This window comes from Dipodomys ordii, unplaced genomic scaffold (assembly GCF_000151885.1).
Source record: "Dipodomys ordii isolate 6190 unplaced genomic scaffold, Dord_2.0 Scaffold20, whole genome shotgun sequence".
Classification (NCBI taxonomy): Eukaryota; Metazoa; Chordata; class Mammalia; order Rodentia; family Heteromyidae; genus Dipodomys; species Dipodomys ordii.
The window spans coordinates 4,366,711-4,384,610 of NW_012267236.1; the positions used below are offsets into that span (position 1 = coordinate 4,366,711).

At 41.6% G+C, this 17,900-nt stretch overlaps 1 protein-coding gene across 1 annotated transcript in view; it reads left to right on the forward strand.

Moving 5' to 3' along the window:
- The window catches only part of Srd5a2 (steroid-5-alpha-reductase, alpha polypeptide 2 (3-oxo-5 alpha-steroid delta 4-dehydrogenase alpha 2)), a 33,472-nt gene extending 15,951 nt beyond the window's left edge, over positions 1–17,521 (forward strand). The window contains exons 2-5 of the mRNA XM_013013617.1: positions 9,286–9,449; positions 10,040–10,141; positions 14,328–14,478; positions 17,391–17,521. Coding sequence (XP_012869071.1) covers positions 9,286–9,449; positions 10,040–10,141; positions 14,328–14,478; positions 17,391–17,457 — 484 coding nt within the window. The 3' untranslated portion in view covers positions 17,458–17,521. The remainder of the gene's footprint in view (positions 1–9,285; positions 9,450–10,039; positions 10,142–14,327; positions 14,479–17,390) is intronic.
- Positions 17,522–17,900: the final 379 nt, after the last annotated feature.

Below are 17,900 nucleotides of genomic sequence, written 5' to 3' on the forward strand. Positions count from 1 at the left end.
GGGCTTGAACTTAGGGCCTGGGCTCACTCCCTGAGGTCTTTTTGCTGAAGGCAAGTGCTCTACCACTTTGAGCCATGGATCCACTTCTGGCATTTGAGTGGTTATTTGGTGATATCAATATCATGGGGACTTTTCTGCCCCAGCTGGCTTCAAACTTCAATCCTCAGATCTCAGCCTCCTGAGTAGCTAGGATTATGGGTGTGAACCACTGGTGGCTGACCTGCAGAGAGTCTTGAAGGCAATAGTAAGAATTCTAACTTTGCCTTAGCCATGATGGGGCCTTTCAGGAGCAAGTGACATGTCCAGTTTGTAACTTTACTTGGTCTGTTTGTTGTATGGAGAAGAGATTGTCGTGGAGGAAGAGTAGAGTTCAAATGAGGAGACTTAAAAAGAATCTATCTGGGAGAGGTTTAATGATGGCATGAGCTCAGAATAGTGGAGTTGGTGAAATGTGATCAGATTTTAGAACTATCTTGAAAATAGGATGACAAGATTTGCTGATACATTTACTTAGGGTACGAGAGAGAGAGAGAGAGAGAGAGAGAGAGAGAGAGAGAGAGAGAGAGGAAACGAGATAGAGATAGAACATGTATCTCTATATTCCAAGGTTCTTGCCAAAGGAACTAGAAGATTAAGCTTGTTTTTACTAGGATAGGGAAGAGTTGGGAGGTGCAGATTTCAGAATTGTGGGGAACCCGGAGTACTGCTTTGGATGTGTTAAAATGGAAATGATCATTAAACAAGATGGGCGTTTGCTATATGAGTTCAAGGCTTACAGACAGCCTTCTCATGGTATAAATTCTCTGGGAGGTAACCTACAGCAGTGCAACTGACTAGGTAATTCATAATGAACAAGTACTTATTTCTCACAGTTCTGAAGGTTGGGAAGTTCAATGAGGGCCTTCTTACTGTGTCTTTACATGGCAGAAAGTGGAAGGACGAGAGAGATTGAACCTATTCTCACAAACCTTTCTCTTTTTTTGTCCGGTCGTGGGGCCTGAACTCTGGGCCTGGGCACTGTCCCTCAGCTCTTCAGCTCAAGGCTAATGCTCTACCACTTGAGCCACAGTGCCACTTCCCGTTTTTTTCTTTTTTGCTTATGTGGTGCTGAGGAATCGAACTCAGGGCCTCATGCATGCAAGGCAAGCGCTCTACCACTGAGCCACCTTCCCAGCCCATCACAAACCTTTCTCTATTGCCATTAATACATAAGCATCAGGAGGGCTCCCCTCTCCTGCCACACACCTTCCCAAAGACCCAACTGACTCCATGGCATTGGGGATTAAACTTCAAACACATACAAACCACAGCAATGACATTTAATGTCGTAAAAGTAGATAGAACCACATAGAGAGTGGCAGTAAATAAAGTAGAAAAAAAGGCCTGAGCTGGGGGCATTCCAAGGTTTAGAGGTTATGAGGATGAGGAGAAAGAGGAAAGGCAAATTGGAACAAATCAATGGAGTAGAAGAACAAGGAAGGGTGGTCTGCTGGCAGCTGAGTGAAGAAAACATCTCAAAATGAAGTGAGAGCTGAACTTAGCTTTGGGGTTAGAAATGTGATGGTCTCCAATGATCTCATGAAGATTTTCTCCTGTTCAGGGAGAAGGACAGTAGAGGACAAAAAGGTCAGACATCTCTTGGGAGGAATTTTACTATCCAGGAAGGCAGAAGAGATGGGTGGCTCATGCCTGTCATCTTAGCTACCCAGGAGGCTGAGATTTGAGGATCATGGTTCAAAGCCAGCCTGGATAGGATTTTCTGTGAGACCCTGATCTTCAATTAACTATAAAAACCCAGAAGTGGAGCTGTGACTCAGGTGGTAGAGCACTAACCTTGAGCACAAAAGCTCAGGGATGGCACCCCAGCCCTGAGATCAAGCCGCAGAACCACCACCACCACCACCAACAACAACAACAAAAGAAGAAAGACAACAACAAAAGAAGGAAAGAAAGAAAGAAAGGAAGGAAGAAGGAGGAAGGGACATAGGGATACAAGAGAGTAAGGGCCATAGGAGTTATTACTCTATAGAGCAGTTAAATACAATACATGCAAAACTATTTATATATAAAATCCAAATTTATTTTGACTGATAATTAAGTCTAAAATTTCATATAGTGAAAAGTCTTGAATTGGCTTCATAATCTTGGCAATAGCATTTATATTTGAAGAAGACTTAGTTAAATATCAGTTGGTCTACGCAAAGTGTGTAATTTCTAAGTTTATTTCCTTTGATTTAATTTGGATTTTCAATTTCAGTTAACCCTTTCCAGGGAGAGCCCTCCCCAAATGAATACTTACTTAGTGATGACAGAAAATATTCTTTTAAAAAATACTTATGGGGCTCTGTGTCAGAATGTACAGAGAATAATTGAAATTTACGTTAGAAGTGTGGGAGGGAATGGCAAAGAAATAGTCCCAAGCCAGGAAAAGTGAACCTCAGGGTGTAGCAGGCCTGAGATCTGAAGAAAACTCATGGACTACTTCGCACAGAATTCTTTTGTTGCTTCTTGGGCCAATGGACTCTTCTGCTTTTCTTAATTGTTGGTGTCTTTTTCTACATCAAGACACACTTACTCTGAACGACTTCCAGCTTTCTCACAGCAAAGTCACTCAGATCATACTTATTTGCCAGCGCTTCTGGCTCTGCAGAACCCTATGTCTGCTCTCTATGTACACCAAAGCCTTTTCCTTTTCCCACTGGGAAATCCAGAAGACTAGACTTCTTAGTCTCCCTTACAATTGGATGGAGAACAAAGGAGGAGGGTGGGGATAATTTAAGTCATTTACAGTCTGGCTTGACACTGATGAAAATCTAGACAATCTCTTCCTCTTACTTTCTGTCTTCCTGTATCCACTGGCCAGATGACAAAGGTCCACTGGAAGACAAAGGTCCCTGAATGAATGGAGCGGGGTATCACCTCAGAGAGCATTATGCTGTGGCATGAGCAGGAAATGAGCTCCTATTATACTGACCCTCTAATACTTTCCAGTTGTTGGTTCCAGTTGAGAGCCTTACCTTGATTTTAAGACAGTTCCTTTAGATAGATACAATGCTTGTTGAATTTGCATCCAGATCTAGAAGGCTCAGAAGGTAAGGATGGGTGTGTACATGGTTTAACTTGAACCATAGCTACCGAGCATGCTGGATTTGGGGCATTTATCTTCTAAGCTTATTGTTGGCATGAATAGGACCATATTGGGAGATAAAGAACTGTTTGTAAATAACTTTCCATAACCTTTCCCTCAGAGAATTTATGCATTTATGCTACCTTTATGCCCCCCAACTCTTCTGGGATGTGGTGAAGAGAAGCAAACACCCAGGAATACTTTCATGTTTGATACTTTTTCTTGTATCATATTATTTAACTGAGTAGTAATCCAATGAAAAAGTATTAACTTCAGGTTATAGATGAAGATATTTGTTCAGAATCAGACTCATGAAGTAATAGAATCTGTCAAGTTAGGCCTTTTCACTCAAGAGAACTTGCTCTTTCCACTCCATTCTTCTCAGCTCCTCTCAGGGGAAGAAGGGCAGACACCCGCCACCCTGAATCGGATGTTATCCACACTTGGGTATTAGAGACCCAGGCCTCTCTTCTCTCTAAGTCTGGTGAGGGGAGCAGTGGTCTACCTTAGGTTCTGAGGATGCAACACCAGAAGCTGACTCTTCTTTCTTCTTCAGCTCTGTAATTCGGAATTCAAGGTAGCTATGATCCAATTGGCTGGAAGACTGGATGGTCAACCATCTTGAGTCCATTTTGGCAGCCATGTTCAGTTCAACAGAGGAAAGACATGGAACTTCTGTCAAGGGGAAAAGTTGCAGGTATTCAGGGTGATCTTGGTGGTTCACATCTATAAAACTTGGCTCACACATGCAACATGTCACATTTGGCTTTCAGGGAACTCTTTGTACCAGGTTTCTTGATAAGATGCGCCATTTGTTACTTTAGACCATTGGACCAGTTTACTTGTATGGTTCAGATAAAACTAGTATGCTCTTTTGTGAAGGTTTTCCTAATTATAACCATCCAACTAATAACAGGACAGCTTCAAACCAAAGATCATGTTTAAAACAATGAAAATTTGTATCTGGTAACACTTCTGTATCATGAAAAGCTTCATTTGGCAATGTTGTGATTTTTAACTTCCAGAAAACAACCACTGAATGAAAAGATTTTTATTAGATTTTAAGATATAATTTATAATCTTATATGGGGCAATTACAAATGTGATTGATGTACATAGTGAATACTGAAAAAATTATGGTTCAGCAGTTAATTTTGTAATCTTTAATTTTTTATCAGTATAAATAAAGCACTTTACAAAAAAAAACGGCTCACACATAATGCAACTCTAGAGTTTAAAAAGTGTTTCTACGTAGATTATCTATTTCTTTTTGGTGTACTAGAGATGGAACCCAGGGCCTTGTGCATGTGAGGCATTGCTCTACTGCTGAACTTTATTCCCAGGCCTAGATTATTTAATCCACAGAGAAATCTTGGGTGGTAACATGGAAGGAAAGATCACCCATTTCAGGCTAAAGCAGCACTCACTTATGTTGTCCAGCACCTCCAGTGCTTTTGGAGAGCAGATCTAAGACAGACCTCCAAGGCTTAAAGATTACAAATCCATACTCAAAATCTAACTGTGAAAGAACATCTCATAAAACAACCCCCCCCAACCCAAAATGCATCTGTGACAGTCTCCTGACATTGTCTGCTAATTATCACATGACCATTTAGGGTGGGAATTGGAAAGTGTGTGTGTGTGTGTGTGTGTGTGTGTGTGTGTAAGAATGTGTAACTTACAAAATCAACAGCTCTTGTCTTACATCATTTTCCACTGCTATAGCAGAGTACTTGAGATAGGAAAATTTATAAAGAATAAAGGTTTATTTAGCTCATGGTTCTGGGGCCTGGGAAGGTTAAGAGCTTGGTAGTAGCATCTACTTGACATGTGGTGAAGGCTTTCTCCCTCTATCCTGTCATGGCAGATGGTCTCACATGGAAAGACAGAACAAATGTGCTAGAGAGAGCTGCTTTTCTAACCAAACCACTCCCTTGATAGCCTATTAATCTATGGGGAGATTCATTAATCAAGCCACCCAGGTCCCACCTCACATGCCATTAACATGAACATGAGGATTACGTTTCCATGAGAGAATCTGGAGGACACAGTTCAAACCATAGCAGCCTTGCAAGCTTCAGAATGTAGTCATCTGCATGGGATTCTCTGTCACATTTTACAAAGTGTTGAGCTTAGTTCTGTCACGAATGTGACACACTAGGTTGTCCTTTTTCTCCATGACTCTCTTTTTGAGGCTCAAAAGAGTAAACACACAAGCTAACACACTAAGTAAACATACTAGGCTTTGTTTGATGTAACAGATCCTAAACTTCTTACTCTGGGGCATCTTTTTTTGGGGGGGTTGTATCACTTATTCACATGTGACAGGACATTCAATAGTAATTAGAAAGCTTTAGTATAGAGGGATGAGTATCAAAGATCTAGATCTTGTTCTTACTCTTGTCACCAATCGCTGGAATAATGATGGACAGAATCGTTAACATCTTTGGGCTCTAGCTTTCCCACGTGTAAAATTTAAAGAGTTTGCTAAGAAGATTGTTTTCCCCTCTAGATGTTCATCATGTGGTCTCTTTCACCTTCAAACCAGTGTGACACCGTAGAGGGGTTGAATAGATGGGCTGTAGTCCTAACTCTGTGTCATTTACTTTGTTAATGTAAGCTTCATTTGCTCATCTTTCCAAATAAAAGTGTTGAATCTCACTGTAAATTCTTCTACTGTTACATTTCTGGATGCTAAGATAGACTTTTTTCCAGTCATAAAACAACTTTTGAAGTCTAAAAAGTAGCTGATATTGGTTCATCTCTTTCCTGCCCCACATTTTTCCCCCCAGAGCTGAAGATTGAACTCAGAGCCTTGAACTTGCCAGGCCAGTGCTGAGGATAGAACTCAGAGCCTTGAACTTGCCAGGCCAGTGTTCTTCCACTGAGCTAAATCCCCAGTGCCCCCTGCCAACATTTTATATCTCCAGTCACAAACTTTCTTTTCTTTCTTTCTTCCTTGCTTTCTTTCTATTTTTAATTTTTATTGTTATTTTAAAGGTGATATACAGAGGGGTTACAGTTACTTAAGCCAGGTACAGAGTACATTTCTTTTTGGACAATGTCACTTCTTCCCTCCCTCCTTCCCTCCATCCTTTCTTCACTACCTCCCTTCCTTCCTCCCACTTTTTTTTGTGGGTCCCCACTACTGAAGCATACTAGCCCAATAATTCTTTTTTTTTTTTTTGTCGGTCGTGGGGCTTGAACTCTGGGCCTGGGCGTTGTCCCTCAGCTCTTCAGCTCAAAGCAAGCGCTCTACCACTTGAGCTACAGCGCCACTTCCGGGTTTCTGGTGGTTTATTGGAGATAGGAGTCTCACGGTCTCTCGTGCCCGGGCTGGCTTTGAACCGCGATCCTCAGATCTCAGCCTCCTGAGTAGCTAGGATTACAGGCATGAGCCACCAGCGCCCAGCTGCCCAATAATTCTTTCTTAAACTGTTGAACACCATTTGCTGTTTAGTTCTAATGGTTTTGTTCTTTATGTTAACTACTGTATTTTTCACATATTTCATTTAGTTCCTTTTAAAGTCACTCTTTCCCTATCTCAGAGAAATGAGGAAGCCGAGTGCTGGTGGCTCACGCCTGTAATCCTAGCTACTCAGCAGGCTGAGATCTGAGGATTGCAGTTCAAAGCCAGCCTGGGAAGGAAAGTCCATGAGACTCTTATCTCCAATAAATGACTCGAAAAACTGGAAGTGGTGCTGTGGCTCAAGTGGTAGAGCATTTGCTTTGTGCTGAAGAGCTGAGGGACGGTGCCCAGGCCCAGAGTTCAAGCCCCACAACTGACAAAAAGAAAAAAAAATGAGGATACTTGTGGAACTTATTTCACACTTGTTCTGTGTGGCAATCACACATTATCCTTTTGTGTGGTTCATTATTTATTTATTAGAAATATGATTTGTATATTATATATTGTGGATGCTTTTTCAGTGGTTGTACTTCTCAGATGTCATGTTCTCCCAAGAAATATGTCTGTCTGTCACTGAGATTCAGGTTAGGGATAAAGTCCAGGTCCTAGTCAGTGCCCCTCCTGGCGAGCTTATGAAATAGGCATGAGACATGTGAACCCCAAGCACCACAGAACTGCTGCTACCCAGTGTCATCCAGGCAACAGGCTGTCATGTTCCCAGAAGCGGTACTGGGGGCATTGGTCTAGCTGTGGGATGTGTAGGAATGCAGAACGAATGTCATAGGGTGGTTAGTTTTCCTCATGGTCCACCCTGGTAGGACTTCTGCATTCCATTCGAGTGACTTCAGGATCCCAGGTGACTTGGGCTGTTTCCCATCACGGTGGCAAGGGGCAGGGAGTGTTCTTCTCACTCATGGAAGAGAGGGAGGCGGGAAAGAGGAGAACTGAAAGGTTCTTCACTGCTGTACCAAGCTACCATTGCCTTAAGATGCTGCCACAGCTCCTACCCTCCTCCAGACTGTGGTCTGCTATCTTGGCTACTGGTTCTCCTGGAGGTTATGTGACTGTCTGTTCTCAGGGGTTGCATCTGGGAGCAAGGAAAGCAATAGCCAATGCAACCTTGCCATCCTCTGTGGTGTCCACAGCACTAAGAGAAAAGGGAAAGATTCAATCTATGACCTCCTCTCATGATTCCAGCCTGGTACTCCGATTCTTCGATACTTGTTAGCTTTGAAAGTCATCTAAAGACCATGCTGTCTGTGTGAATGATAGGGTTTCCAATTTTAAGGCTCATTTTCAATTTATTAGCTGTTTTTCTTTAAAAGTTTTTATTCAAGAAGTTAAGATGAAAACTATAGTTCCTGTTAAGAAGTTAGTGTAGGATGTGAAAGCAGAGTCGGAAGTTGGCATGATGGTCACCTGTAATGGTAGGTGGCGTCCTAAAATTTTCTATGCGCCCTCTGTGGACTCGTGGATATTTATTTATTCAGTGTTTTTAATAAACCATAGCCATTATTGTGTTTGGACCCAATTTGTCCTGAATTTGGCCAGGGGAACACCTTTCTGGTTGGGGGTCTGTGTAATTTTTGGTGGCCTTTTATCCTCCTTTAATTGCCAACTGTTTCCTTAACTCTCTCTCTCTTTCTCTCTTTCTTTCTCCCTCCCTCCCTCTCTGTTTTCTTTCCTTCCTTCCTTCTTTTCTTTCTTCTTTCCTTCCTTCTTCTTTCTTCCTTACTCCCTCTCTCCCTTCCTCTTTTCTTTTCTTTCCTGATGCTCCTGGGGCTTCAACTCTGGGCCTGGGCCATAGCACCAATTCCATCTTTTTCTGAGTAGTTTATTGAAGATAAGAGTCTCATGGACGTTCCTGCCCGGGCTGACTTGAACTCTAATCCTCAGATCTCAGCCTCCTGAGATGGTAGGATTATCGGCATGTGTCACTGGCACCCGGCTATGTACTTTTCAGCTTAATGAAATATCTCTGATTGATCTGGCATTTTCCTTGCTCTGATGATGAGTTCACTATTCCCTTACAATTTTCTGCCTCCCTTAGAGACTGGAGGTGTGAATGAGGAGAAGGGATCTGGCAGTTGACTGGGGTGCTGTGCTGTCAGTAACTAATTATATTAGGACGACTGTATGGACAGACATGATCAAGTGGCTGATATGTAAATGTCATTGTGCTGCTTAGGGTAAAGAAGGCATTCTCAATCTTCTACAGTATACTGGAGTTCACTCTAGATGTACATAGAGCTGCTCTCCAATCCCGGGCTTGTAAAAGTAATGCATTAGGGGATGGTATTCCCTTTTAAGAATGAAAATAAGTAAGTCAAGGGAAGCTACTACAGATTTTAATGAAACTAGAGAGAAGATAGCATAAATAGTTGTTCTAGATCCTGATTCTAGATCCTAATGTTCTTCCATTGCACAAATTTAAGGGAAAACTATATGTGACAATGGATTTAATGTGTTTGACTGTTTGAAACATTTCTCTCATTGTTTGACATTTCTTTTTCTCCTTCCTTCTTTCTTTCCTTCCTTCCTGCCTTCCTTCCTTCCTGCCTTCCTTCCTCTCTCCTTCCCTCCTTCACCCCTCTCTTTCTTTCTTTCTCTCTCCCTTTCTCTCTCTTTCTCCTTCGTTCATTCGTTCGTCCGTTCCTTCGTTCATTCGTTCCTTTCTTCCTTTTTCCTTCCTTCCTTCTTTTTCTCATCTTTCTTGGATCCTAACATCTTTTCCCTTCTTGTGTTGCAGGACATTTATTTACTCCTTGCTCACTAGAGGGAGACCTTTTCCAGCTGTTCTGGTTCTCAAAGGAATTCTCTTCTGTACTATAAATGGATTCCTTCAAACCTACTATCTGAGTTACTGTGCAGAATATCCTGAAGAGTGGTACACAGACATGCGGTTTAGCTTGGGTAAGTGACTCCAACCACTTCTCATCTCATCCAGCCATCATCTGTTTCTTCCCACAGTGAAAGTCCCCATTGCTTCCCCCATCTTAATAGAGTAACCTTCTCAGCCTCTCATACCTCTACTGGGGGTCTTTCCTTTATATGGCAACCAGAGAGATACATTTCCCAACATCCCACCCCATTTTCCTGATTTTTTCACCTCATTTCCTGTGCTCGCCCCGATGACTTCATGCTGCCCTGGAGATGGTCAGGCTTGCCCTGCCTGACTGCTTCTGTCTAAGACTCTGTCTCTGGCTACGATGTTCTGCCCCATCTAGCCTCAAAGTTTACTCCCTCCTGTTGTTCCGGTCTCTACCAATTTGTAACTCCACTTTACCTAAAAGAATGGAAGATATTGGTCAATGAGTTTTTCCTCTCATATTTTGTGAGAAGAGTTAAATCTAGAAACCTGTTCACCCACTCCTCCAGCAGAACCTCGAACCCTATGTTAGTACCATTCTTCCTCTTCTCATTTTTAGGTAAATCTTAGCATGCATGAAACCCCCCAAATCAGGATACGTTTGTTTATATTCTCTCCTTGCTTCTTTGCCAAGGTGTCTTCCTATTTTTTTTGGGAATGGGAATCAATATTCACAGCGACTACACATTGCATCAGCTCAGGAAGCCTGGAGAAATCACTTACAGGATCCCACAAGGTAAGGCCCCTTGTCCCAGGGATTACACGAATGAGAAACAAGTAGAGAGGGGCATAGAAGGCTAAAATGCACAACAAACACCTCCTGGAGTGCTCCTGAGTTCCCCTGCCATACCTGTGCCCTCCACAGCTCATCTACATTTTTCCTCTGAACCCAGAGACTCAAGAGAGCTACAAGAGCCCACAGGAAGGAAGATCACAGGACCGTAAAGGTGGGAGAGGGGATCAGGCAGGGGTATGGGAGGCTTGATAGGCTGCAACCTAGTTGCAGTAGATAAATAAGACTGTCATCTACAGAGTGTGATCATTTCTAATTTAGTACATGCAGCTATAGATTTCAGTGCTATGTGAATATGGTAGAATGTGCTTATAAGAACCTGGATTGGGGCTGGGAAGGTGGCTCAGTGGTAGAACACTTGCCTTGCATGCTCGAGGCCCTGGGTTCGATTCCTCAGCACCACATAAGAAAAAAACCAGAAGTGGCGCTGTGGCTCAAGTGGTAGAGCGCTAGCCTTGAGCTGAAGAGTTGAGGGACAGCACCCAGGCCCAGAGTTCAGGCCCCATGACTGGACCCCCCCCAAAAAAAAGAACCTGGATTGGTATGATCTACTATGCAGCTGGGTTACAGGTTATAACCTGTTTATATACTCTCATACTTTTACTTTTGGAAATTTTTTTTTTGCTAAAATCCAAGGCACAAACACACATGTTAGCCTAAGCCTACACAAGGTCAAGATGATCAATATCAAGTCTCTCACCTGCTATCTTGTCTCAGTGGAAGGCCTTCAGTGACTGCTGCATGCATGGAGCAGAGGGCTCCTATGGTAATGTTTCTTTTTGGAATAGTTGCTTGCGAGTGTCTTGCATGTAATGTTTTTATACATAGAAGGAACATATTCTAAAACAACAGCAAAAAGGAACTTAGTGAGAGTATACTCTAACATAATAATCTATAGTACAGCATAGTAATATATGTAAACCAGTATACACAAGTATTATTATCAAGTATATACCATTATGTCCTGTTCATAATTGTATTACTATGCCTTCATGTAATGGGTACTACAGTAAGTTTTTACACCATCATCGTCAGAGCTGTGTGAATCACATACCATGGTAAGCACTATGACAGCTCTAGGAGGCAGAAATTTTTTTTAAAGTGATTTTGTGAGTTGAACTCAAGACCTACTTACTAGGTAGGCATTGTCCTACCCGGGCCACAGTGTCCACCATTTTGGCACTCATTTTTAAAAATAAGATCTTGCTTTATGACCTGGCTGGTGGCTGGTACACTTCTCACATAGCTGAGATGACAGGCATATGTCAACACATACAGCTATTGCTTGAGATGGAGATTTGTGAACATTTTGCCTGGGCTGGCCTTGAGCTGTAATCCATCTACTTTCTACCCTCTAAGTAGCTAGGGTTGCAGACATGAGCCACTTGCTTGGTGGTGATAGAAATCTTTGAAGTCCATTATAATCTAACAGGACCACAGATATCTAGGTTGCCTTGGTTGATAGACTGACATCATTCAGTACGTAACTGTACATTCTTAAGAGATGAAGAAACAGCTATTTGAAATATCAACTATTCCCAAGAAATCAGAGTGTGGATTTAACAAAGAAGCAGGTAAGAATGAATTTCAAGTAATTTTTGAACTTATTCAGATAGACGTTTTCCACTCTTTTTTTTTTAATTTATGAACTACATTAGGTGTGCAAGGAGGGGTTTCACTGTGACATTTCTGTATATATACATAGCGTACCTCATCAAACTCACTCCCCACCTCCCTCACCTCTCTTCCCCCTTAAAACAATGACAATAGGTTTCATTGCTCTATTTTCATAATGAATATAAAATAATTTGACCCTAATCACTTTTATTCATCCTGGCTATTGGTCCTCACCCTCCCCTCAGATACCTACCTCCCAATATAGACTGTTTTACTTTCCCATAATACTTTATTTCATTTTTAAAAGCATCTGTTAATCACATAAGGGATTTTGCCATGGTAATTTGCTAGTACATATATTATAATTTAGCCAAATTAACCATGTATTGCTCCTTTCTAGATATAAATACAGTCTTTTATTTATAACAAATATTGTGACATAGTAGTGTAGTTAAGTGTACATTGCTATCCTTTGGTTAAGGAAAATTACATATGAACTAACAAGTTGATTTTTTTTTTTTGGGTCCAGTTGTGGGGCCTGAACTCTGGGCCTGGGCGCTGTCCTTCAGCTCTTCAGCTCAAGGCTAGCGCTCTACCACTTGAGCTACAGTGCCACTTCCGGCTTTTTTCTTTTTGCATATGTGGTGCTGAGGAATCGAACCCAGGGCCTCATGCATGCAAGGCAAGCGCTCTACCACTGAGCCACCTTCCCAGCCCCACAAGTTGATTATTGTTAATACTATGATAGCATCAACCACCAAGAAAAATAACACAGTAGGTTGAGAAAACTATTCACTGTATTTAGAAATAAACAATATATTCATTGATGTAAGAGAAGTTTGGAACAATGATCTTATGGACTTTTGCAATAGATTAATGGTTCTCATGCGCAAGAGAATTGTAAGCAGGGAGCCACTGATACAATGCTTTCCTTGGACTTTCCTTGATATTTTAAGTCCTCACTCAATAACTAGATAGAGAATAGAGAAGGCTCTTAATTATTATATTGCCAAAGTTAGTTTCTAACTTTGAGTTACAATAGTCGATGATTTAAAATCAGAACATTTTATATAATTACAAAAAGAAAAAAATGACACTATGTTGAAAATGAACTTTACAACTTCAGGGGGTGGGGAGGAGGGAGGAGTTGGGGAGGTGGGAAGGGAAGGGATGATAGGGAAAAATCAAAGGAGGGGGTAACAATGCTCAATAGGATATGTATTCATTACCCTGCTCATGTAACTGTAACCACTCTATACAGTATCTTTACAATAAAAAAAAAGAGAAGAAAAAATGTGAAGCCTTCCAGTATGAGCCATAAAGTTTAAGGGTGAAGTTATTTATCATTTTCTTTTTTTGTGTGTGAAGATATATTTACTATCATTAGAAGTAGTCAATTCCTAGATACAGTTCTGAAGGAGGAATACCTGGTTGGATAGCATGAAATGTTTGAAATCAACAGAGGCAGACTTTCCCAGTCTTTAGCAGGACTACCACTCTCCATTCCGGCTTTGATCTGAGTGCTTTGTAGAGATAGGGGGCCCTGTGGAGAAGTGATGCGCAAATACACCAGGGGAATCTACTCATTTCTCACAGCTGCTCAGATTTGTATTGTAGTATTGCCCTTTGCGTGGTTGAATGTGCAGTATACTGACTGACAGCGGAGTGTCAGGGGGAGGAGTGGGAAGGCAAGACGTAGCCTTACTAGAACAAAACACAAAGCACCCTTGCCCTTTCAATTTATTTCACCAACTTTTTTTCATGTATTTATTTATTTTTTCATCTTTAGTTATACAAAGGGGTTTCAATTCATCATGTCAGTTTACAAGTGATCTATATCACCTCCTTCACCATTCTCCCCATTTCTTCCAAACCCACCCACCCCTCAGTTTTTTTGAGTTCCATTTTCACATATCGAATGTTATGGTTGTATTTCCCACCCATCCTCTCTTCATTCATCTATTCCCTCTCCTTGACCTTGAGCTCCCCTTCCCCACCAACACAAGTCCCACATTCCTAGTATTCATTTTGGTAAACTGTGAGCTGTTCAAAGGAGTCACACGATTGGAATACTCCCCTGCATTTACACACGTTAGTCAATACATTTGTGCATATAAGCATTTGACCCTGTATACTTTTACATGCAAATTTGGAAATTAGGTCTCACCTCCACATGTGAGGGAAAACATGTTATTTTTTCTAGCTCCTAAACATAGACTTTCTGCACCTCTCCCTTGTCCTGCCCAAAGCTAGTGGCCCAACAGTTGTTGGAGGTTTGGATAGAGTCCATCAAGCCACTCCTCAGTATTCCAGAATGGTCTATGGCCAACAGGCTGCTGTTGTTTAGTTTTCCTCTCTGCCTTAGGGGATTCCACTGAATTCCTAAGACTTGGAAGAAGCCTTAGTCCTACAACAGTTTTAGCTATTATTATGCACTTTGGAGGAAAATGGAGGGATGTGGTGTTGCAACAATTCAGTTCTGAATTCTGACTGCTGATTCCTCTGCACACAGGTGGCTTGTTTACCTATGTTTCTGGAGCCAATTTCCTTGGCGAGATCATTGAATGGATGGGCTATGCCTTAGCCACTTGGTCCCTTCCTGCTCTTGCGTTTGCATTTTTCTCACTTTGTTTCCTTGGGATGCGAGCTTTTCACCACCACAGGTAAACTTTCCAATAGATGTGGCATGTATTTACATAGCTTTTGAGGTTTAGAAACCTATGATATCCATGGACATAAATACATTTGGAACAACAATCTAGACTGTTAAATTCTGACTTTGCAGGCTTTTACTAAAGTTAGAATTTCGTAGATGACAGTGGCAGTGGTATGTCTTTGCTAAGAGCAAAAATAAATTCATGTAAACAAAGGAGGAGGCTACAATGCTTGATAAGAAATGTAGTCATTATCTTGCCCATGTAATTGTAACCCCTCTGTACAGTATTTTCACAATAAAAAAAAAAGAAAAAGAAAAAGAAATAAATTCATGTAGACAGAGGCACCCGAGTTGACAAATGGAAAGCCACTGTGCCTATTTTCTTGAAGAGAATTTCAAGGAACTTCGTATATGCACATGAAGTGGTTGACTGAGGATTTATGCCTGGTGATGGTTACTTTTTGGCATGAAGATAATAGTTAATGAGCTAAGAGGCCATTTCTATACTTCAATTCTCTAACCGCTAGACAGCACTTCCCAGATCTTTACAGATAGATTTATAGCCAGATTCTCAGATTCTCCAATCTGGCTGTCACTGAGAAAAAGCACTAGCTTGGTACTTAGGTAGCTACTCTTTTGGGGGCCATTTTTTATTTTATCTTTTGGTCAGTTGTGGGGCTTGAGTGTAGGACCTGGGCATTGTCCCTGACTGGCAGCCATTTTTAAGGCAAAGTTTGGTACTAATAGATCAGGCATTCGCAGAGCCCTATAAACTGCTGGAGGATTATTTACCCTGGAGGTGTGGCTGTGTTTCAGGTACTCCTTTGCTTCCCTTACCCCAACCCTCCATAATTCAACCAACACCGTCACTGGCTTTCTGGGAAGGTAGGGCAAGCAACTGTCTATGGGGCAATTTGAGGACTGCTCCATCTACTGGTTTGTACTGGGATTTCAGGTTTCTGTAGCCTCGAAATCTGGTTTATAGCTTTAAGTTAAAAAACAAATTATTATAAAGGTGATGTGCAGGGGGGTTACAATTATTTAAGTCAGGTAAAGAGTCCATTTCTTTTTGGACGATGTCACCATTCTCTTGCTCTCTCCCAGTTTTTCCCTTCCATCCCCAACTACAAGTTGTATAGTTCATTTTCAACGTAGTGTTCAGTGAATACCATTGCTGCATAAGTTTACCCTTTGTCCCTCTATTTTCTGTGCTTTCCCTTACATTCCTGGTTTCTAGCTTTACTAACCCCACTAGCCAGTGGTGAGGTACATACAAAAGAAATCAAAGAAAGTATCACTGGGCAGGAAAGGGTAGCATATAGTTGCTTTAAACACAAAGGTAAACTGTAGATCTATTCCCTAACATAGCTTCTGTCGCCAAAGCCTGTCCAGATTTCTGGAGACTGAGAGGGAAGAAATGGATGAGGGGATGGGACCAGGATCTGGGGACACCCTCAAGCTCTTTCCTTGGTGTCTTAGGTTGACTAATAATTCATCTCATACCTTTGAAGGTTAAATAAAGAACAGATTCTTTGCTTCTGAATGGAATGTATGAACCAGGGTCAGAAAGTTTCCTTTTGATCTACTCCTCCCATCCGTGAGGTTTAGCAGGGGAGGGTGGCCGTGATGGCTCTCCCACTTCCAGTGGGTCCTTTGCCCATGTGGAGGCAGAGAGAATGGGCTGGGGGAGGGCATTACCCAGCACTTGGAGAGACTCTGGGAAGGTTATACTCCATTGTCTTTGGTCAGGGGAGGGACTTTAGTTCCACCAGAAGTTCCCAGCTGGTGCAAAACTAAATCCAAATGGAGGCCATCTGGGTGTGTTGCACTGCCAAGAGGGTGTCTTTTTTTATAGGGCTGAAAGGGCTTTGTGAGGGCACTTAGGAAACAAGACCAGGCATTCCCACAGGAGGTCATACATGGGGCTCCTCTCAAACCATAGCACTGAGACTTCTTGTATCAATTATGATATTTTAATCCTCCAGTTGCAGTATATATTGTGTCTCGAGGGCCACCAGCTTCAACTAATTAGGAGGACAATCTGGTAAAAGGGTTTTTACAAGGTGCATTAGTCTCCTTGGTCTGCCATAAGAAATGATCCGACCTTCGTGGCTTAACATAACAGAAATTTATTCTCTCTGAGGTCAGATTTTGGAATCAAGGTATAACCAGGGTCATGTTCTTTGGGATGACTTGAGGAAAGAATCCAGCTTCTGGTAGAGATGGACCACCCCTACCTCTGCCTTTGACTTCAAGAGACCTTCACTGGGTATCTCTTGTTTCTGTCTCTCTTCTTTCAATGACACCAATCATACTGAATTGTGGACTGGCCCTGCTCCATTGTGACCTCATTTTAATTTATTATGACTATAGTGATCATTTCCCCCCAATAAGATTACATTTTCAGTTACTAGAAATTAAGACGCTGATCTATATTTTGGAGAGGAACAAAACTGAACCTATAGCACAGGGCTATTCTAAGATTTCATGAAGAGATATTTTTTCCAGAAGCCCTGTTGATTCTCTGGGATTAGCCTAGCCCGTATTCTCTGGGGGAACTCTGGTTCCATGTAGTTCTCAGCTGAACCTAAATGGATATTTTTTTCTGGCTACTATATTAAAAAATTCTAATAAATACACATAAGATTAAATCTATCCTTTTAACAACTTTAAATGTAAACTTTGGTAGTGGTAAGTACATTTATAATACTGTGGATATCCATAGTGTGGATGTCCATCACCACTGCTCTCCGGCTGTTACTTCCTATTTCCCAACACAAAGAAGTCGCCATTTACTAGACACCTGCTGTGGGGAAGGGAAGGATAATGAGCAAATGGCCACTTAGAGTAGCTAGACGCTCACGACTAGGTTCACTTGTAACCAGGTTCCCAGATAATGATCACTTTCTTGTCTTTCAGGTTCTACCTCAAGATGTTTGAGGACTACCCTAAATCTCGGAAAGCCCTTATTCCATTTATCTTTTGAAGAAACCAAATGGAAAAGAGAAAAGCTTCTGCAAAGAAAGCTGTTAAGTTGCTGAAACTGTAATGGAAACTCTAACTCACATATATGTGTATATACATATATATGTAAGTTATATACATAAACATGTATATAACTTACATATATATGTATATATGTAATAGTATGTCTCTTGGTGTCTTGACAGCAGCTTGGGAATGCTGAAGAATGCCTGCTTATAATTTACAACTTGCCTACCAGGGAACTCCATCTGGATTTCTTCTTACTAGGACTTTCACAAGACCTCTTCCAAATGGAGACATTTTCTTTTTGGCTATATCTCCTAGCAAGTGCAAAACTTCTTCCTTGTGGCTTTTTTTCCATTGGATGAGCTGAGTCCTGTGGCTTTTCCCTCTGTGTCAATGTGAGCCGTCTGTAGAGTCTGGGCTCAGGCAGGTCTTGTGGAG